Source organism: Saccopteryx bilineata, chromosome 1 (assembly GCF_036850765.1).
Source record: "Saccopteryx bilineata isolate mSacBil1 chromosome 1, mSacBil1_pri_phased_curated, whole genome shotgun sequence".
Taxonomy (NCBI): Eukaryota; Metazoa; Chordata; class Mammalia; order Chiroptera; family Emballonuridae; genus Saccopteryx; species Saccopteryx bilineata.
Window position 1 is genome coordinate 337,351,651 of NC_089490.1, and position 22,333 is coordinate 337,373,983.

Here is a 22,333-nt window from a genome sequence, read left to right on the forward strand (position 1 = left end):
CCAAACCAAACTACCCAGTATACAGTAAAAAAAGAGACAGGGAGAAGCATGTGATACGCTGACTGTGATTGTGTTCCTTTGGGTAATTTATTTTCCCCTTTTCTTTGTTTTCTAAGTTTTGAAAAATGTGTCTGTGGTACATGCACAATGTTAGACATTTGTTTAAAAAAAGGACAAAATTTAAAAAACAATAAGCTCCTTGTAATTCCATAATCCTAACACAACATATAGTATGTTCTTCCTTTTGAAATGCCTTTGTTCTCATACATGCTTGTTTTTCATAGCCGCAGCCCCCTGACAAGTGCAGCTTTGTGTATTCTTTCTATGTTACATCCTATTGTCAACATTATTTCATATTTCTACATAGCTTTCATGATTGGCATATCTAATGGCTGCCTTGCATTCCATGGTGTTGATGTTCCATACTGAACTATTTCTTGTTCGACATATGGATTGTTTCCAATTCTCTTAGAGAAGACGTAATGAGCAGTTTTGTTTCTTTAGCATTTTTAATTTGTTCAGTTCTTTCCCTAAAGTGAATTCCTAGCAGTGAGCTCAGTGCATAAAAGCTTGGAATTCTGTACTGGTTTTGGTTTGTACCAAGTGAGATGATTTCTAGGACAGCCGACTGAGTGTGGACAGCCACTAGCTGTGTTCCTGTGGGTCTGTCTCATGTTTCCCTCGCCAGTATTGAGCCCCTGTGATATTTCAACAAAGTGTAGTATTTCTTTTTTATTTTTCCTTAAAGATTTTATTTATTGATTTTAGAGAGAGGAGAGAGAGAGAGAGAGAGAGAGAGAGAGAAAGGCAGTGGATGAGGAGCAGGCAGCATCAACCTGTAGTAGTTGCTAGTCATATGTGCCTTGACCAGACAAGCCTGGGGTATTGAACCCGCAACCTCAGCATTCCAAGTAGATGTTTATTCACTGCGCCATCACAGGTCAGGTAACAAAGTGTTTTATTTCTTAATGTCATGCTTATTGGAGAGAATTTAGAAAAGGTATAAATACATAAAGAAGGAAATAAACTATCCGTAATCTCACCACCCAGAGGTAAGCTTCTTGAAAATGTATTTCTTCCAAGTATATATTTCATAATGTTATACCACATGGCTCTACAAATGTATAACATCTTTTCTATTATTGGATGGAGGTTTACTCCTTTCTCCATGGTGGTGGTGGGGGGTGTTACCGTAATTCCCTATGTATAAGATGCATCCTATTCCGAAAAATTTGGGGTCTGAAAGTGGGTGTGTCTTATACAGTGGTTGTAGATTTTTTTTACTTGTATTTCCTGCTTTTTTGTGCAGATGAGTTGTATGAATTTTATGATGAATAAAACTTGAGTTCAATAACTCAAGTAATATATTTTTTCAAATTTCGGGCCCCAAAATTAAGGTGCGTCTTATACATGGGAGCACCTTATACACGGGAAAATATGGTATTTACGTAATACTAGAATGAACTTTCTTTCTTTTCTTTTTTTGTATTTTTCTGAAGCTAGAAACAGGGAGAGACAGTCAGACAGACTCCCGCATGCGCCGCCCGACCAGGATCCACCCGGCATGCCCACCAGGGGCAATGCTCTGCCCACCAGGGGGCAATGCTCTGCCCCTCCGAGGGGTTGCTCTGCTGCAACCAGAGCCAGCCCAGCGCCTGGGGCAGAGGCCAAGCAGCCATCCCCAGCGCCCGGGCCATCTTTGCTCCAATGGAGCCTTGGCTGCGGGAGGGGAAGAGAGAGACAGAGAGGAAGGAGAGGGGGAGGGGTGGAGAAGCAGATGGGCGCTTCTCCTGTGTGCCCTGGCCGGGAATCGAACCCGGGACTTCTACATGCCAGGCCGACGCTCTACCACTGAGCCAACCGGCCAGGGCCTTAGAATGAACTTTCTTGTGAATACATCTTTATGAACGTTGTGGAATCATTCCTTAGAGGACAATCAGGTCCCCCACCCAGAATTGCTAGGTCAAAGAGTATGGACATTGTTGAAAATGGAAAACTTGCTATTGAGGAATATTGTGCCATGTTATACTTCACCTGGTTGGAAGTGCATAGGAGACAGGCTGGGTGAGAGCTGACAAGGGCCTGAGCCAGGTGGGCGCAGTTGAGACAAGCTGGAGCAGAGGGAGAATTCATGCCATATTTCTGAAAGATAATCTGCAGACCTTGGTGACAGATTGCTCATGGCATGCTATTTGTGTGTGTGTCTGTGTTTTGGGGGGTCCATGTCGAGAAAGAATTTCTACCTTGTCTTCTATGTCGGGATTTGCTAAGGTGCAGATAAGATAATTAGGAAAGTACACCCAGACCCAAGGTGCTGAGTAGATCTGAAAGCTATTGATGGTAACAGCCCCAGGCAACAGGGCTTTTTCAAGTGGGAAATGGGTGTGTGTAAAGCACCCATACTAGTCTAGACAAAGAGTCAGTTACTTGAGAAGCTGCACAAACTCTAGATAATTCCTTTATTTTATCTTCATCCATTTGAGTCCCAGAGATGTGGACACTTTCTTCCCTTTTACTTCCCCTGCTTATAGTAAGGAGGGAATCTGTGCAAACAGCTGACAGGGGTTCAGCCTGGAGTGACAGTCTTCTTTCTGACAGGGAGGGAGGCACTTCTGTCCTTGGTAGGCCTTGGGCCCCTCTGATGGAGGGAAGCCTTGAGCCCACTTGTGGGCTGCAACCCGGACCTCAGGCTGCCTGGCCAGGCTGCTTTGTGTGCTCAGCCTGGGGGAGGAGACTGAAGATGCTGATAAGGAGGCCTTTCCTGTCCAGCCAGACAGGCACAGGAAAGCTTCTGCAGAGGAAAGATTAGAACAGTCCCCAGTTTAGAAAACAACAGCAGGCCAGCGGAACAAACACCCTCCCCCAGCTCTTTGCTGGTGGTATTGTTTATTGTTGCAGGAGGACCACAGAGGGAGCCTGGCCTGCTTGTGCAGAAGACGGAAACAGCAAGTTGGGCCTGGAAGGGCCTTTTCTAGATCAGTTCAGCAAACGTGATTTGCTGACAGAATCTCTCCATCTTGGTGAGGGATTTATGAGTGGGGAGGGTATCTCTCTTTTCCCCCAGGAAGCAAGGTGCTAGAATTTCCAGGAGCATCCAAGACTGTGAAGCACCTGCGCCCAAGTGCTACGGCACAAATAGCTGTGCCTGGGCAGTCACTGAGAGGGGGTCCAACACAGCACCCGCCCTTCTCCTTTCCCTTCTGTAGGACACCAAATCTGTGCTCAGTGCAGTGACACCTGTCACTGTGGAAGGTGACAGAGCACTGTTACTTCAACAATGGGATTCAGACACTTGCTTTGGTTACTACTGATGAAATGCTAGTCCAAAGCTTAATTTTTTCAATTTCCTTACATGTCTGATATCCTGAATGTATTATATATTTATATGAAATAGGAAAATATAAAAGATGATCTACACAAAGGATAAAATAGTAAGATATTTTATTGTTTTGCTTTTAAAAATCATATCGTGGAGGTCTCAGGCCTACTTTATTTTTGCTTTTTACATGTCTTGAAAAATATTCCCAAGGGCTGCTTTTGAGCTCCCTCCCATTGATGGGTCCATGCCGGCCTTCCTGGTGGTTATGACCATGGCCTTGCTCAGTAGTGAGTTAGCTTTGCAGACCTTATGTGTCATAGCAAAAGGTCTGGCTTAGAGTCAGGGGACCCACGCATGCTCTTCTGACTGTTGCTGGCATGCTGCATGGCCTGAGGCAACTCACTCTCTTGATTTTAAATCCATATCTTTAAAATGAGGAGAAAAAGACAGGCTCCTCCTGCTTCTTCAGGAAGATTCTGTGTCGGAATGCAGTGAGAGTAATTTCTGAGCAGTAAGACATGACACACCTCTGCAAGAGTTTTATTTTTATTAGTGACACAAATAAACTATTGTTCCACCCATTGGTTTTGGCTGTCATATGGTGGATACTTGGTTTGAGGAAGTCGGTATGAAAGAATGACTACCGTGCAGGGACCTGCTGTGCTGGTTTAATAGAGGAACTGTGGTCCACACATCCTTAACTGGAGGAAGCAACCCCAGAGTCTGGGTGGGACGGTCCTTCCCTGTCATGTGAAAGTGCAGGAGAGCAGCCAAAGAAAAAGACAGAAAGACAGAAACACAGCACTCAAAACAGACTTTTTTTAAGGGCCTCTCTCACTGTATTAAGAAAACTGGCTTGCCCTGGCTGGTTGGCTCAGTGGTAGAGCATCGGTCCGCCGTGTGGAAGTCCTAGGTTTGATTCCCGGCCAGTGCACACAAGAGAAGCACCCATCTGCTTCTCTACCTTTCCCCCTCTGCTGTCTCTTTGTCTCTCTCTTCCTTCCTGCAGCCAAGGCTCCACTGGAGCAAAGTTGGCCCAGGGTTTGGGGGGGGGGGCGCTGAGGATGGCTCCATGGCCTCCGCCTCAAGTGCTAGAATGGCTTAGGTTGCAACAGAGGAACAATGCCCCAGATGGGCAGAGCATCGCTCCCTAGTGGGCTTGCCAAGTGGATCCTGGTCTGGTGCATGCGAGAGTCTGTCTCTCTGCCTTCCCGCTTCTCACTTCAGAAAAAATACAAAACAAAAACAAAAAACAAAAAGCAAAATGGCTTGCCCTGGGCAGGTTGCTCAGTGAGTTATGCATTATCCCAGCACATTAAGGTTGCTGGTTTGATCCCCAGTCAGGGCAAGTACAAAAAGCAATCCAAGAGGGCACAACTAAATGGAACAACTCAGTGGAAAGGTGAATTGATTCTTCTCTCTCCCCCACTTCCTCTGTCTCTCCCTTTCTCTCTCTCTCTGTCTCTTGTCCTCTAACCTTCTCTCTCTCATTTTTGCACACACATACTCTCTCTCCTTTCCTCCCCACTTCAAATCAGTGGGGAAAACTGGCTTGCCTTTTGAGCACTACAGACTGAATAGAAGGACAGAGTATAATTTGCTAAGAGTTGGCTGTTATCTTCTTTTCTAGAAAGAGCTAGGTCTACAGCCTCCCCAGAGGCAGACACTGTTGCTAGTTTTCTTTGTATCCTTCCAGGGATCCTTCCTGCGTGTACAGACAAATAAGTATATGCTGTTTTCATACCATACACACCACTTTCCACCTTTCTTCTTTTACTTAATGCACATTGCAGATGTCTGTAGCAGGCTGCATGGTACATTGATGTCATTTCCAAAATCTGTACTACCATTTTCCTGCTCTGGATGTTCAGGCTGTTTCATGTTTGCCATTGCAAACATTACAGTAATGAATATCCTACTCCAGTGCCTTCGTACACATGTATCAGTTCAGGTGTAGGATAGATTCCTAGAAGTGGGTTGGAAGGTTTGTAATAGCCTTTTTGTTTTAAATCAATTTTGTTTTCCATAGAGGGGACATTGATTTACCTCCTATCATCAGTATACCAGGGTCCCATTTCTCCATGTTCTTTCTGGTATAGAATGAACTTTGCCAGTCATTGCTGAAAAATGGTTTCTGATTATACATTCATTATAGTTTTCAATATAAATCATAATTTTTATTTAAAATTAAAATATATGATTATAATTTATAATTATGAAGTATAAATTCATTAGAGTCTGATTTGCTCTTATGAGTAAGGCTTATCATTTAAAAATGTTAGTACCGTTTTTGTTTCCTGTTTTATAAACTCTTCATGTCCTTTGCCCATTTTTTCTGTTCTGTTATTCAATTTTTCTTGATTTGTAGAAACTCTTTATTTAAGGAAGTCAGTCTTTAGTTATGTGCATTGCAGATATTTATTTTTTATTTTTTATTTTTTTATTTTTATTTTTTGCATTTTTCTGAAGCTGGAAACAGGGAGAGACAGTCAGACAGACTCCCGCATGCGCCCGACCGGGATCCACCCGGCACGCCCACCATGGGGCAACGCTCTGCCCACCAGGGGGCAATGCTCTGCCCATCCTGGGCATCGCCATGTTGCGACCAGAGCCACTCTAGCGCCTGAGGCAGAGGCCACAGAGCCATCCCCAGCGCCCGGGCCATCTTTGCTCCAATGGAGCCTTGGCTGCGGGAGGGGAAGAGAGAGACAGAGAGGAAGGCGCGGCAGAGGGGTGGAGAAACAAATGGGCGCTTCTCCTGTGTGCCCTGGCCGGGAATCGAACCCGGGTCCTCTGCACACTAGGCCGACGCTCTACCGCTGAGCCAACCGGCCAGGGCCGCATTGCAGATATTTTAATCAGTTCATTTTTTATTGTTTTGTCATGCAGAATTTTTAAAAAGTTTAAGTAGTCACATTGGTCAATTTATTTATTTATGGCTTTTATTTTGAATAGTTCTTAGAAGGTCATCCCATTTTAAGATTTTGTATATATCATGGTTTCTTCTAGTACTTTCATGCTTTTCTCTTTAAAAGGCCAAATTTTTAATTCCTCTCGAATTTTATTTATCTCTCCATTTTATTATTTAAAAGAAATTTATGAGAGCGAGCAAGCTAGGAAGTGGGTGGGCAAAAGAGAAAGGAAAGGAGAGAGGAAGGAAGAGAGAGCGGGAAGTATCAATTCGTAGTTGCTTTCACTTCAGTTATGCATTGATTGCTTCTCCTATGTGCCTTGACCAGGGATTGGACCTCTGGCTTCAGCCAAGCCAGGGACTTCTTGCTCAAGCCAGTGACCTCAAGCTGGCGACCTTTGGGATGTGTTGTCAATCCCGTGCTCAAGCCAAAGAACCGTGCTCTAGCTGGTGACCTTAGTGTCTGGAGCTGGCAACCTCAACATTCGGGGTCAGTGCTCCATCCTTTGCACCACCATAGATCAGGCTCTATTTTATTTATTTACTTTTCAATAAGTTTACATCTTGAGGGGTAGAGCATTACATGGATTCTGTGTCCAATGGCTTTAGCAGGAAGGTTGCTTCAGAATTTAGCACAAACCATTCACTGTTCCCATGAGTGCGTTACCTTTCCCAAGATGACTGGTTCTGTTTGGTTTGCCACCAGGAGTCACTGTGTTCTTTGCCTTGTACACATAAGCACATCTCTTGCCTAGATGGAATTCAGTTTCATCTCAAGCATAAACACCAATTTTAAGAAGAGCTGTGCCCTTGCTAGTTGGCTCAGTGGTAGAGCTTTGGCCCGGTGTGTGGATGTCCCTGGTTTGATTCTGGGTCAGGGCACACAGGAGAAGTGCCCATCTGCTACCCCCCCCCCCCCATTACTTTCCTACAGCCATGGCTCGATTAGACCGAGTTGGCCCTGGGCACTGAGGATGGCTCCTTGGCCTCCACCTCAGGTGTTAAACAACATGGCTCCTGTTGCAATGGAGCTAGGGCCCCATATGGACAGAGCATCGCCCCCTAGTGGGCTTGCTGGGTGGATCCCAGTTGGGGTGCATGCAGAAGTCTTGTCTCTCTGCCTCCCCTCCTCTCACTAAAAAAGGAGCTGTGTGCTCCCTCTGGTTCCAGAGACCCTGCTTATAGCTGGCAAAAATGGCCTCGTGAGAGAAGTCCTGTTCCTGAGAGGCCTCCACAGGCCCCATGATAGTAGAAAAAGCTGAAATTTATTCTAGCATAAAGAGTGAGATAGAGTTCCAATTTAACTTTTTCCCAGAAAGATGTGGGCTTTGAATCATGCACTTTTACTCACTGTAATTTTGAACAAATTAATTAACCTCTCTGAAACTCAATTTTCTTATCTGTATAATGAGGCTGTTAAAAAGGTTAAATAAGATTAAGTATGGAAAAAACATTTAGCATAGTTCCTGGCACATATTAAGTGTTCAAATCATGGTCCAAATACTCAGGAACCTGGGACTACATCATGTGTTCCAGCAAAGGGGAGAAGTTCTAGGTGGCTGGTGTAGAGGTCACCTTGCAACTCACTAGTGTGTGACTTAGGGTGAGTCACTTTATCACCTACACCCTCAGTTTCCTCACCTGCATATTTAATGATAAGAACCAATTCATGAGATCATTGCAGGTCCAGGTTAGATCACATCTATTAAAGCATTGTGTAACGGTTGTAACCTATAAGGACCATGTAAAAATTCTGGAGATTATGGCCTGGTGAACGAGGAGTAGCTGTGGCGCAGGTGGGTGTTTGAATTCTCTGGCCAAGGAGAGTAATTACTTTGAAATAATATGAAATTAACAGCTGATGTAAAGCAGGTGAGCTTGCAGCAGTTGATTATAGTAATGTTTAGTAATTGCCTTCTAGTAATTAGGCAATAATGAGCTTCCTGAGACAGAACCTTGTTAGAGTGAAAAATGGATCAAATGCGCTCAATTCAGCTTGTACATCTTGAGCACAGCGGACATGAGTGTCTTGTTAAAGCATGCTTCTCCTTAAGGACATAGGGGCAATAGATAGGTAGAGCACATCCCTCCAGCAGGCAAGGGCACATGCCTAGATGTACTTGGAGGAAGGTCTACATTGCTCTGGGGTTGTCCAGGAGGGAGAGACTTTGCCTGCAGAGCCCCGTTTGCCAGTCTGAGACTGGTTCCCAAAGTGTGGCCCTGCATCCAAAGAGCCCCTGCTTAGTAATGCCTTCTTCAATGTCACTTGCCCCTTTTTATTCCTTGTTTGGTTGTTTTGGATTCACCCGTCACATTCTATTTCTTATGCTCTGCCCATCTCCCTCCACACCTTCCAGGGGGCCTGGGGTTGTGCTTAGGGCCCCTGTTTCTCCTAGGTTTGCCGACTCACATTTTCCCTGGGTGGGATTGCCCGATGAAATATAAGATGCCCGGTTAAATTTGAATTTCAAATGAACAACTAATAATTTTTTAGTGTAAGTCTGTCCCACATAGTATCTGGTTCACACTTTTATACTAAAAATTTATTCATAAGTCCATCTCATGTTTGGAACAAATATATTAAAATGTGCTGCTATTAGAAATTCAGATATGTAATGTTTACTGGGTGTCCTATTTCTCCTTCTTTCCCTCCCTCCTTCCCTTCTTTCCTTGCTCTCTTCCTTCATTCATCTAGCAATCATGCCTGCATGGCCCTGATTTCACATGCTGTAAACTAGCATTTACCACACTCACATTTCATGGAGCCCTAGTAGCAAAGGAGGTTCAAAGATGTTAGGAAAGATTTCTGGCCTAAAATCACGCTTGGTAAATCCTGGCTTAAACAGAGTTAGCTAGTTTTCTTCATTATAGAAATTTCTAGAACCTTTTACATCTCCAACATTTTGTTGTGGCATGTAGTATTTCGCAAAGGTATGTCCCTACCCACGCCTCCCCATTCTGGAGAGTTCAGGGTCACAGGAGTGAATGTCGAATGGATGCTTGCGGTCTCTGTTTATAGACTATGAGTTCTAATTTTGGGTTTTGGGACAATACCCCTCTATAGAAAAAAATGACAACTTTGTATAATGTTCTGTTTCTGTTTTTAAAAACCATAAATTTATAAAATATACACGTAGATGTGAGTATATATAAATTAAAAAACTAGAAGGATATATACCAAAATATTAACTGTCACCACAGTAATGAGTGTGGATAGGGAAAGATTATAGATGATTTTCATTCCTTTTCTTTTGGCTGTATGTTCTGTGATCTGTAAATATCAGATATGACTCTGTCAGAGGGTTAAAAGTTTTTGACTATTTTAAAAAGGGTTACTATTCCATGTATTATTTTATTTGCCTCCCAAGCAGTTCAGTGATAGAGGTTCTAGTATCCCCATTCTGTGGAGGAGGAAATACGCAGTTCCGTAGCAGGCTCAGGTCTCTTGATGTCATTATCATGCTGCCTCTTTGGTATAAGACGGGCAGCACACCCTGTCCTGGGAAGGGGTCGTGGCACCCATCTACCTAGACCCCTCAGTTTACAGACCAGGGTTGAGACCCTGAAGGGGAAAAGGACTCTAGTGAGACTCATGATCTTTGAACAAGGACACGTCCTTGAAGTATCTCTTTCTTGGGTTGGGTCTGGGGATCAGAAGGCAGGACAAGGATCTGGCCTTCTGTTCACCAGGAGCCTTGACTTTATCTGTTACACTACACCAGAAGGGCAGATGGGAACACATTGTGATGTATGACAGTGAATACAGTTTTGTTTTGTTTTTAAAAAGGTCACTCGATAAATGATTTATGTTGATAAAGTCACATTGCTTAGACTTAATTTTTAAGCTTTGCAAAGTATATTTTCCTATATCTTTTTTTAAGCTCATTTTTTTCATCTATTTTTCCTTTTCAAATTCTAGGCATATATCCATTTATTTAGAGCTATTGTGGAGATTATGCTCTTTGGGGTTTTGCTTGTTTATCTGAGTAGTGATACTGTTTATATCATCTGGTGTAGTTACATGGATGAAAGATGACTGAGTTGTGGGGGTGGTATGCAGGGAAAAGTCTGGGTCTAGCTCCTGAAAGAAATCTGAGCTCAGAAGGCACAGTGAGGAGCAGTGCTTGTATGGTGTGGGATCAGTGTGAGACCCTATCAATGTGGTGTGCTGCTCCCAGAACAGGGAGATTCTAGAGCACTGTAGTTCAGTGGGGCTGGCGTTCCATGTAGCCGAGCCTCCGGCCCTCGTACAGATACAGCAGTGTTGTCAACTATGAGGCAAGGGTCAGCGGCATCCTATTTCAGGAGTTAGGCTTTGGAGTTTACTGGCTCTGGGTTGGAATCCTGGTCCTAAGACTAACTAGCTGAACATGTTTAGGATAAACTCTCTGTGCCTCAGTTTCTCTTCTGAAAGCTAGGGGTGTTAATAATAATCCCTACCTTATAGGGTTGTCATGAGGATTCAGTGAGTGAATACATGTAGAGAGGACCTGGCGTATCATGAACATTGAGTAAGTGTCAGCTATTACTATGATTAACAATAATAGAATATAAAACTCCTAGAATACTGCTCAGCCAGGAGCATATCTTGGCACATGTTTGCTCCCCAGACAAGTGTGAGTTTGTTGTCAATTTAGGGCTGGGTGTAACTGACTGCATCGGAATGAGTTTCCCTTCCTGGGGAAGCTGCCCCATCCCCTGGTGATCAGTGATGCCTGAGTTGTTCTATCACTTGCCGAACAGGTGGGCTTCCTCAGAGTGCAGTTTCCAGAGAATTTTTGTGAGCGTTTCATTCAGTATTGTGTTTTCTATCAGAAATAAAACAATTACCACAGCAGGTAATCTGGAGTTTACAGCTCAGCGTTAGCTGCAGACAGCCTGCGTTTTTAAAGAGACCAAACACTTTTCCCCCAGATGTATATTAAAAAAAAAAAATTCAACAGAGCATTACAGTAATTTCTTTTAGAAAGGAGAAGGGCATTAATTTTCATTCTGTGGCTTGCTCCAGTGGTAACTACATGAGGCTTGACTATGAATGTTGACTCTGACCAAGTAACTCTTTGCCTTTCTTTCATGGAGATGCAGGCGTCCCCAAACTACGGCCCGCGGGCCGCAATGTGGCCCCCTGAGGCCATTTATCCAGCCCCTACTGCACTTCTGGAAGGGGCACCTCTTTCATTGGTGGTCAGTGAGAGGACCACTGTATTTGGCAGCCTTCCAATGGTCTGAGGGACAGTGAACTGGACCCCTGTGTAAAAAGTTTGGAGACCCCTGATAGGCAGTTAACTTCCTCTTATGAGCCCTGTTTCTCAGGTCTTTTTATTGGGATGCTGTCCTCTGGATTCCCTGCTTGTTCTTTTGACCTCTGTAAACATGGAGAAGTAAACGTGGGGCAAACAATCTGAGCACAGAAAAAGAATGCAGCCCCGTCCTGTGTTCCTGTTCACAGGCTATGGAAGCAGTGAGTTGTGGGTTCTCAGAGCCTCAAGTCTTTCCGCTGTCCTTGTGTTTGTCTCTGAGTTTTATTTTCTTTTCACTGTCACTAGTTTGAGCTTTAATTAACATATTATGTCCCTGAGACTTTATTCAGAATTTGACCTTGATTCTTGTTTAGATTACTACAGTGTGGTAGAAAAGCATTTTGCATTCGAAGCCAGAAGAGAAAAAAGGGAAATCATACTTCTTAAGTGTTTACCCTTTATTGTTTAATTCATCAGATCTTTCTTAAGCTCCCACTATGACCCAGGTATTGTCAAAGGCACCTCAGGGTATTGGTTCAAAGAAGTGGGTGCTGGACCCAGGCTGTCTGGGTTTGAATCCCAGCTCCACAGCTTAAATGGGACCCAGCATTACATGGGGCTTTAACTTTTTCTTTTTAGACTTTATTTATTGATTTTAGAGAGATGTTAGAGAAAAAGAGGGGAGCAGGAAGCATATGTGCCTTGACTGGGAAAGCCCAAGGTTTTGAACTGGTGACCTCAGCATTTTTTTTTTTTTGGTATTTTTCTAAAGCTGGAAATGGGGAGGCAGTCAGACAGACTCCCGCATGTGCCCGACTGGGATCCACCCGGCATGCCCACCAGGGGGCGATGCTCTGCCCATCTGGGGTGTTGCTTTGTTGCAACCAGAACCATTCTAGCGCCTGAGGCAGAGGCCATAGAGCCAACCTCAGTGCCTGGGCCAACTTTGCTCCAGTGGAGCCTTAGCTGCGGGAGGGGAAGAGAGAGACAGAGAGGAAGGAGAGGGGGAGGGGTGGAGAAGCAGATGGGCGCTTCTCCTGTGTGCCCTGGCCGGGAATCGAACCTGGGACTCCTGCACGCCAGGCTGACGCTCTACCACTGAGCCAACTGGCCAGGGCCTAACCTCAGCATTTTAGGTCAACGTTTTATCCACTGCACCGCAACAGGTCCAGCAACATTTTTTTTTAGGTTTTCATTTCTGACATGGTTTAAAATATATATATATTTTTTATTTTAGAGAGAGAAGAAGGGAGAGAGAGACAGAAACATCAATCTGGTCCTGTATGTGCCCTGACTGGGGTTTGAACCTACAACCTTTGATCCTCAGGATGAAGCTCTAACTAACTGAACTATCTGGCCAGGGCTTAACAACTTTTTATTTACCTTCTGTTCTGCTTCAGTGTCCCCATTTGTCAAGTTAGGATGCTAATAGCATCCACCTGATAGGCTTACTTGGAGAATGAAATGAATCAATAATATAGAGTGAGATGATGATGATGACAATGACGGGGACAGGTTAGGATCAGGACTGAACTGTTTGTTATTCTCACGCTGCTCACGGTCCTGCGTGTGCATGTGTGTGCGTGTGTGTATGTGTTTAGGACCAAGGTGCTCAGGCATGGTGTTGGTGTGTGAGACCAATATATATGATTAAGTATAGTAAAGCATGGTGAGTGTTACTGAAGGAGAGGGGAAGGGTGTTGGGAGAGCATGTAGCAGGGTGCCTCTCCTCCCTCATAATCAGAGACGCACACGAGAGAGTGATGTTTAAGCTGAGATCTGAAGGAGGAATAAACGATAGCTAGGCTAGGGGCGCTGAGGGGAGGTTGTGTTCTGTGTTCTGTGCAGAAGGAATAGTATATGTGAAGGTCTGAAAAGAAAAATCTAGTGGTGTTTAAGAAACTGAAGAAATCAGTGGGCGTAGAGCATGGGGTGTGAGGAGAGTGGTGAGAGATGGCACTGGCAGTAATGACGGCAGAAACCAGACGATGGAAAATGTGTGAGTCATATTGTGGATTTTGAGTAAGAGCCAGGATCTATTCTTGGGGGTTTTCTTATTTTTTATTTATTTTTTTATTATTTAAAACATTTTTCCATTGATCAGAGAGAAAGAGAAAGAGGAAGGGGTGGGAAGGCAGGGAGAGGAGCATCAATCTCTTGTTTCACTTAATCGGTCCATTTAGTTGTGTACTCATTGATTGCTTCTCATATGTGCCCTAACTCTGGGTTGAATCTGTGAACTCTGGTGCACCAGGTCAACACTTTATCCACTGAACACCTGGCCAGGGCCTTGGGTTTCTTATTAATTACTTCAAGCATCACAACTCTGTGATACAGGTGTTATTAGCCCTCTTTTATTGATGGTGAAGTTAAGACTAAAAAATTTTCACTTGCCCAAAGGCACAGACATAGATGGTAGTTGTATGGCCAGTAGCCACAGCCACCATCACAGCCGCCTGGCCCATGCAGGTTTGCATGTGATTCGGACAGATGGTAATGAAACAATGGAGCCAAGAACTGGTGGGCCATTAGCTTTAATCCTAGCTTGCACTCGGCGAAGTACAAAGAAATACACACAGTGGGAAAACACTTCTCTTTCCATTCAGGGCTCCCAAAGCCACTGACTTATCCGAGTTTCCTAGAGTCAAAGGTTTCTACCTCACCAGCCTTATTCACTTCTGTTCCCCATCTCCTTCTCTCTGCACAAACTGGCTTCTCCTTCAGGACTCTGCCATCTTGGCTGCTTCTCCTCTTCTCCACGTGGCCTTTCTCTGCTCTCCTCCAGCATGGGCTCCTCTGCCCCATTTTATAGTGTAGAAATCGAAACCTTTCATCCAATATACAAACAAGGAAGTCTCTGATACAAAGTCACTTATCTGAGACATAATGGGATTCCTCACGGGAGTGCACCACCCCACATCATGCAACAGTCAAGGGTGTGGGGAAGAGCTTAGTTTTGAAAAGATCTTAGTATTAAAAGGGTGGAACAGGCTTAGTCTTAAAACTAAGTCTTAGGTATAAAGCCCCTGCCTGCTTACAGCCTGTCCTGCACACCCAATGCAAACTATAAGCGAGTAAACATATATATCATATTTACAAACTTATTTGACCAACAGTAGTACAGTCAGGTTTTGAACCTAGGTTTCTCTGGCTCCAAAGCTCAAGTTCTTTTGATGACACATAGCCTTCTGAACTTGAGGGCTAGCTTTCTTACTTCAGGCTATTCTCTTAATGTCCTTTACTTCAGTTTAATCACTTGCAAACTAGGTAATATAAATAAATACCAGCCTCATAGACTTGTGAAAACAAATGGAAACATACATAAAGTGCCAAGTACATTGCCTGGCATACAGCAAGGGTAACGACTTCTTACAGACCCAGGTCTCGACAGAAAAATGTTTCTCTTTCATGATACCATGAACTGACACAGAACCCCATGTGCTGCCAGCTGCGTGTGGCTTGGGTGTCCCAAGGACCAGTTGAAAGCCACATAGAAATCACCTCTGCACACAGGGAATCGATTCCTCAGCTACCTGACAGGTCTCAGTACAGTGGGCTCTCCTGCCTGCAACCCTACAGCCGCTCAGGCTTCAGCTGGCTGGTAGGAGTGACCCGAGGCTTCTGCAGCTCTCCGAGTACCCTCCCCCTCCTGGGCTTGCTGTTACCTTTTCTCTTCTCTGGAGTCCGCTGGGCTTGTTCTGCCTGCACCTTATAAATTGAACTCTGCTGTTGATTTGAATTGAATTTAACTTTGTTGTTTAACATTTCTTATGTTGGTCTTGAAGGCAGAGAATCTCATCTCTGTATTTCCCATGGTGATTACACAGTATTGTCATAGGTACTTGTGAAGCCAGTGGCCAAGGCCACCATCACAGCTGCCTGGTCCATGCAGGTTCGCATTGGATTTGGACAGATGGTAATGAAACCATGAAGCCACGAACTGGTGGGCCATTAGCTTTAATCCTAGCTTGCACCCGGCGGGCAAGTAAAAACACACACTGGGCTCCAAAACCCACTCATTCAGTGCTCACAAAGCTACTGACTTCTCCGAGTTTCCTAGAATCAAAGGTGTCTACCTCACCAGCTTCATTCTCCTTTGTTCCCCATCTCCTTCTCTGCACAAACTCTGCACTAACTGGCTTCTCCTTTAGCACTCCACCATCTTGGCTGCCTCTCTACTCTCCTCCACATGGGTTTACTCTGCTCTCTGCTCAAATGATAATCTCAGGAATCAAGAGAGCAAGCTCCCGGTCTGCCCAATTTTATAGTGCAGAAATCAAAACCTTTAATCTTATATGCAAAATAGGGAAGTCTCTAATACGAAGTCACTTGTCTGAGGCATGATGGGATTGTACCACCCCACATCAAAAAGTGTGGGAAAGGCTTAGTCCTAAAACCAAGCCCCAGGCTACAAGGATCCTGCCTGCCCACAGCCCGTCCAACACACATTAATATCACCTGGGCGACGGGCATCTATGTGGGCAGCGCCATCTTTAACAAAGTGAGCATAATATATTTTATCTGCCCAACAGTACTCAATAGATTACAATTGTTTTCACTAGGATAGGGCTTTATGGATAGCAAGGCTCTTTTATATAGTTGTTGTTTTTTTTACATCTTCGCAACAGTTCTCTTAAGTAGAGTGTATAGTATTCTTTTTCGCACAATTGGAGAAACTAAAGCCTACACTTAAGCAATATGACTGTTCATTAATTCTAGAGTTGTTATTTATTAGGTGTAACTCTATCCTGTAGGCTAGGAAAACAGAGCTGAAAGATGTAATATTGCCTGACCTGTGGTGGTGCAGTGGATAGAGCGTTGACCTAGAATGATGAGGTCATTAGTTTGAAACCCTGGGCTTGCCCCGTCAAGGCACATATGGGAAACAACTATGAGTTAATGCTTCCAGCTCCTACCCCTCACCTCTTTCTGTCTCCTCTCTCTAAAATTACTAAATAAAATCTTTTTTTTAAAAAAAGGATGTAGTCCTTTCCTTCACAGATGGGATAGACATTTGAACAAATAACTGTACATAGCAAATGAATTTTGGGAAAAGAGCAATGATGAACATGTTTAACTTTATTTGGAGAGTATCAGTGAGAATTTCAAAGAGTAAGAGATAGCTGCATTGGACCTTAAAGAATTGACCTTATCATGCAGAAAGAGTGGGAGGGGGGGCGTCCTGGACAGAGGAAGTAACATACACCAAAGCCCCTCAGAGTGGGGATGGCACTATGGACGCCCTGCAGCATCGGTGTGGAGGGCAGGAGGCGGATGGCAGTGGGTGGTGGGAGAAGAGAAAGATGGAGGTAATTCCTATTGGGGAGGCCCTAGGACCTCCAGGTCTATGAGGGACTGAAACGTTCCTTCCTGGCTTCTTGCCTTCAGTCGGTCTCCCAGCCCCCAGCCCAGAGGCATACACAGCCCCAACCTAACCACTGTGAAGCTGTGGGCAGACTCTCCTTTGCCCTGGTTCCTTGCACCCCACTGGTCTGCATGTAGATTTGCAATGTACTTTCCACGTGAAAAGAAAACCCATCTTATCACATGAGCGACCTGTGGCCTGACTACTTGGAAGAATAAAGGTCACCAGGTGAAAGAACATCTGTGTCATTTACTCTTTGTGGTGTGAGGTGGCTGGGAAGGAATGAAGTCCATCTGTGACCAAACACCTATGTTCCTGTCTCGCTGGTGGAGTCACCAGAGGGGAGCATTAAATTGCCCTTCAAATGAGTCAGACTGTTGTTCCCGAGGAGACAGGGCCGGCGCAGCGTGAGCTCTGTGGGCAAGTCTGACCAGGCCCCGTCTCACTCTTGCCTGTTTGTTTGCCTTGCAGCTGTGTAAATGAGTATGGAAGATTATGATTTCCTGTTTAAAATTGTTTTAATTGGCAATGCTGGTGTGGGGAAGACGTGCCTAGTCCGACGATTCACTCAGGTAAGAGAACTCAGAAGTCCAGGGTTGGCTTTCTCCATCTGGCCTGCGGGTTAGGAGGAACTAATAGGACAGGTCTGGCCCATAGCCAGCCTCTGGCTGCCGGTTATTAACGCAGCCTTTGAAAGAGCACCAGCTTTGTAGCCTAGACTAGGGCTTATTATTTTTTTATTGACTTGATTGGGGTGACATTGGTTAATAAAATTATACAGGTTTCAGATGTACAGTTCGCTAATACATCATCTGTACACTGTAGTGTGTGTTCACCGCCCCAAGTCAAGTCTCCTTCCATCACCATCTTTCCCCCTATCGTCCTCCCCCTCCCATACTCCTCTTCCCCTCCTGCAATCCCCACACTGATGTGTCTGCTAGTCTTTTCTTTGCTTAATCCCTTCACCTTTTTCACCCAGCTCCACAACCCCCTTCTCCTCTGACAGCTGTTCTCTGTATCAATGAATCTGTGTCTATTTTACTTGTTAGTTCACTTTGTTCATTAGATTCCACATATAAGTGAGATCATATGGTCCTTGTCCTTTTCTGACTGGCATATTTCACTTAGCATAATGCTCTCCAGATCCACCGTTGCTGTCATGAAAGGTAAGATTTTCATCTATTTTACAGCTGAGAAGTAGCCATTGTGTAAATGTACCATAGCTTTTTTATCCACTCATCTACTGATAGACACCTGTGCTGCCTCCAGATCTTGGCTGTTGTAAATAATGCTGATTAACCTAGGGGTGCATGTATTCTTCCAAATTAGTGTTTCGGTTTTTTTTGATATATTCCCAGAAGTGGAATTGCTGGGTCATAAGAAGTTCCATTTTTAGTTTTTTGAGAGACTAGAGCTTTTTAAGCCACCTCAAGGGAGCATGGCTCTGTGGTCACCGCCTCCCTCCCACGCCCCTTTTGGCTTCCTGTAATGAAAGGGGCGAGTCGTTTGCTTTCAATGTGCAGCATCAAAAATAGATTATTAGATTCATAAATAGATTATTAGTTAATAATCTAAAGATGAAAACAAATGAATCTGGACAGCAAATCAAGCCTAAAATATATCTTTTAAATACAAATTAAACCAATCAAACTCCCTGCCTATGTCCTCTCAAGTCCTCCCAGAAAACTGAGAGAATCATTTTGGTTCAGAACCCAATATGCTGATTTTTCTAGATCTATTAAATGGGAATGAAATGAGAACAGAGATGGACTGTTTGAACTAAATAATATGTTCCCTCTGGGTTGAGTACTTATCTTAATATCTAAGTACCGGTTCTTTTGGTGCTGCCCTTTTGAGAATTTCTGCCAGAGATTATATACTTGTTTTTATACAGAAATAGTAGAAAATTATTCTGAGGTTGACCTTCTTTTGTGTTTTTCCGGAAAAGATATGAATGGTATCCTTTTCAGGATATCACGCATGCATCTTGCATTTTCATAAAGTGCTAGTTGGGAAAGTTGGAACTAGCTCTTCTATGTGAGGCAGAGGGCAACCCAGTGCGGAGAAAGGACACTGGCTTGACAGGACACGGGTCCTAGTCCCAGCTCTGCCCCTGGCTCGGCCTGTGAGCCTGGGTAAGTTACCCACCTTTGTTGGGCCTCCCCGCCTCCATGCACAGGAGGGGCCTGGTGCTCTCCAAAGCCCCTTTCAGCCACAACAGTCTGGTTCTGTAGAAAACTGGAGAGGCAGATTGGATAAGATAAACAGCGTTAGGACAGAGAGCCACCTTTGGAATTGCCAGGTTTTCCCCATTATATTTAATGACACAACACAATTCATGCTTTTTACTAAGTTTTAGCCTGGTGAAATCAAAAGTAACAAGCTCATGTGCCTGTTCTCAGTCAAAACAACTTCGCATTACATTGGAAACTCCAACTGGTTTTCCTTCTGCCTAACATTCGCGATCTTTTCTGCTTTATTTATTTATTTATTTACTTATTTATTTAGTGACAGAGAGAGAGGGAATGATAGGGACAGACAGACAGGAAGGGAGAGAGATGAAAAGCATCAATTCTTCATTGTAGCACCTTAGTTCTGTTATTGTTGGCTTTTTCATATGTGCCTTGACTGGGGGGCTACAGCAGAATGAGTGACCCCTTGCTCAAGCCAGCGACCTTTGGGGGCTTAAGCCAGTGACCATGGGTCATGTCTATGATCCCACGCTCAAGTCAGTGACCCCACACTCAAGCTGGTGAGCTCGGGGTTTTGAACCTGGGTCATCTGTGTCCCAGTCTGACGCTCTATTCACTGCACCACTACCTGGGAAGGCTGATCTTTTCTGCTTTTGGCAGGAGGACAAGACTGCAGAGATGTAGAGAAGTTTTCAGTCCCCTTTTCAAAAATTCCTTTAACCTTTTCTTATCGGGAGATTTCTTAGAGATTATCCAGCCCACTCCTCTCATTTTATGGATGAAAAACTCAGGTCCAGAGGGATGACATAACTTCTTAGTATCTCATATCATGTTAGTGGCAAGGCTAGTATTAGAACCAAGGTCTCCTGGTTCTTGGCCTTATCAATTTTTTATCTTCTGCATGTTCTAACCTCTAAAACCATAGGAATCTTGCCTTTTTTAAAAAAGCACAAACCTTGTTATTATAGGTAAAAATGCTTCCATATTTGAACACTAATTTTTACCAATAAGTACACCATCCCGTATTTTTCATTTCTATTTTTCACCCCTCAGCTCTCTCCAAAGTTCGTATTTCATAGAGAGGATTATGTTTGTTTTTGTTATTTAGTAGACTGTTGAAATGAATTGGATTCAGCTGTTTTTGAGGCATGAGGAGTTGGGGAACAAACGGAGAGGAGAAGACGTTGGGAAGGATTTGTTTTATTTTTCGGCATTGGTTAGACTGCAAAACAGCTGGAGCTATAAACTTGAAGCTTGGCAGCCTTGTGTTTGAGCCAAACCAAAATAAAAGAAAATTGATTCAATATTTGTAAGTAAAGTTATGAATGTTTATGTTTACATCTTTTGCAGACATGCAATGGAACACTTCCTGTTAGTTTGAAGCTCAATCTTTTAAGTTTAAACTAAGTTAAAGAATTCTCTTGCTCAGGAATGGCCTTAATTAAAGATGGTCCAATTTTAGCTGCCAAAGCTAATAAATTCCATTTTACTTTAATTTCTGGAAATTTTGGAATATAAGGAAAGAGAGAAGAGAAAGTAGGTGAAGGGTTCTTTCATGATAGAATTCTAGCTCTCTCCCTAAGCTGACAGGAAATATTATGTAAGAGTAAATTACATTATACATGTTATTTTAGTGGAATCTTTCTAGGGTAGCTTCCAGCTTGAGATAAAGCGGGTTTTTTTGTTTTGTTTTGTTTTGAAATGCTTGCATTCGTCACAGACTCATGGAGTTTGAGGCCGAGAGAGGGGAACTGGTTTGCCTCATGTCACACAGAGATCCTACGGCTCATTTACACCTAATGGTTTAGTATTTCTCCTAGACTTTCTCCCTGAATAACTTTGTGTTCTTCAGTTATCTTCCCAGTGTCATTATTCCTGATTTCATGTAATTACATAGTTATCACTCTCAGGGTGGAGGGAAACCCAAGAGCTTCTCTGGGCTGTTCATTTTCCTCACACTGAGCTCTCGTTGGTCTCTTCTACTGCTGTTCACCTCCCTTGCTGTCCACGCTCGAGACTGAAACCTCTTTCAGAGAACCAGCCCGTTCACTCTCACCCTACAATCCTGATCCCATCATCCCTGTGGCTCCATGCTTCTTAGTCTTATCTTTGTGCCTGTTCTTTCTGTTTCATTTTTGAAATCAGATCCTCCTGCCCTTCCCCAATTTTCTTCCTTCACCCTCTGTCTTATTCTCCCTTATTTGTCCCCCTTTAGCTTTCTTTCCTTTTTTTTTTCCTGTATTTTTCTGAAGCCGGAAACGGGGAGAGACAGTCAGACAGACTCCCGCATGCGCCCGACCGGGATCCACCCGGCACGCCCACCAGGGGGCGACGCTCTGTCCACCAGGGGGCGACCAGGGGGCGATGCTCTGCCCCTCCGGGGCGTCGCTCAGAGCCACTCTAGTGCCTGGGGCAGAGGCCAAGGAGCCATCCCCAGCGCCCGGGCCATCTTTGCTCCAGTGGAGCCTCGGCTGCAGGAGGGGAAGAGAGAGACAGAGGAAGGAGAGGGGGAGGGGTGGAGAAGCAGATGGGCGCTTCTCCTGTGTGCCCTGGCCGGGAATCGAACCTGGGACTTCTGTACGCCAGGCCGACGCTCTACCTCTGAGCCAACCGACCAGGGCCCTTTCTTTTTCTTTTAGGATTTCTCTCCCTCTTTCTTCCTCCGTTCGCCTTCCCTCAAAACATACATACATGTGAAGTTAAATTAAACAGGATTCCCAGGACACTAACTAGAGCTTTTTTCCTACTAGTTAACTCAGGCAAAGGAAGGGGTTGGTGATGAATAGTGATGGGGGGGGGGGGAGAGAATTTCATTCAAATGAAAGATTTGCTTAATTATTCCACTATTTCTTCTTTAGGGTCTTTTCCCCCCAGGTCAAGGAGCCACAATTGGAGTTGATTTTATGATTAAGACAGTGGAGATTAATGGTGAAAAAGTAAAGGTAAGATGCTAAGTGGTCAATAAGGCTTTTATTGTGCTGTTAGAGGAAGCAGTGTTTTCATAACATTTATCATATCTCCTAATTGAAACCCACATTGAAAATAATATACTCAGCCATGACAGCTTATTTGCAAACAGAGGTCACTCCCTTTATGGGGGCAAATAGGGGTTCTGGATAATGCATTCACAGATGGGAAGACAGAGAAAGAAGGGCTAATGCAAGCTTGTCTTGTCTTCTGTCACATCAGAAGGGATGTAAAAACAAGGAAGAAATTTCTTTTCGGGATCTCCTTAGTTGGGCCAGTAGGTGGTGCTACCTCTTCTGAGGTAGCAGCCCCATGAAAGAACCAATGGCTTCCTACATT

The 22,333-nt window shown here is 44.2% G+C and overlaps 1 protein-coding gene across 4 annotated transcripts in view; it reads left to right on the forward strand.

Annotated features, from left to right (window-relative positions):
- The window catches only part of RAB30 (RAB30, member RAS oncogene family), a 112,926-nt gene that overhangs the window by 74,748 nt on the left and 15,845 nt on the right, over positions 1-22,333 (forward strand). For all 4 annotated transcript variants that reach the window (XM_066249264.1, XM_066249248.1, XM_066249274.1 and 1 more), the window contains 2 exons: positions 17,307-17,407; positions 21,886-21,969. In XM_066249264.1, the coding sequence (XP_066105361.1) occupies positions 17,315-17,407; positions 21,886-21,969 (177 nt within the window). In that variant the 5' untranslated portion in view covers positions 17,307-17,314. The remainder of the gene's footprint in view (positions 1-17,306; positions 17,408-21,885; positions 21,970-22,333) is intronic.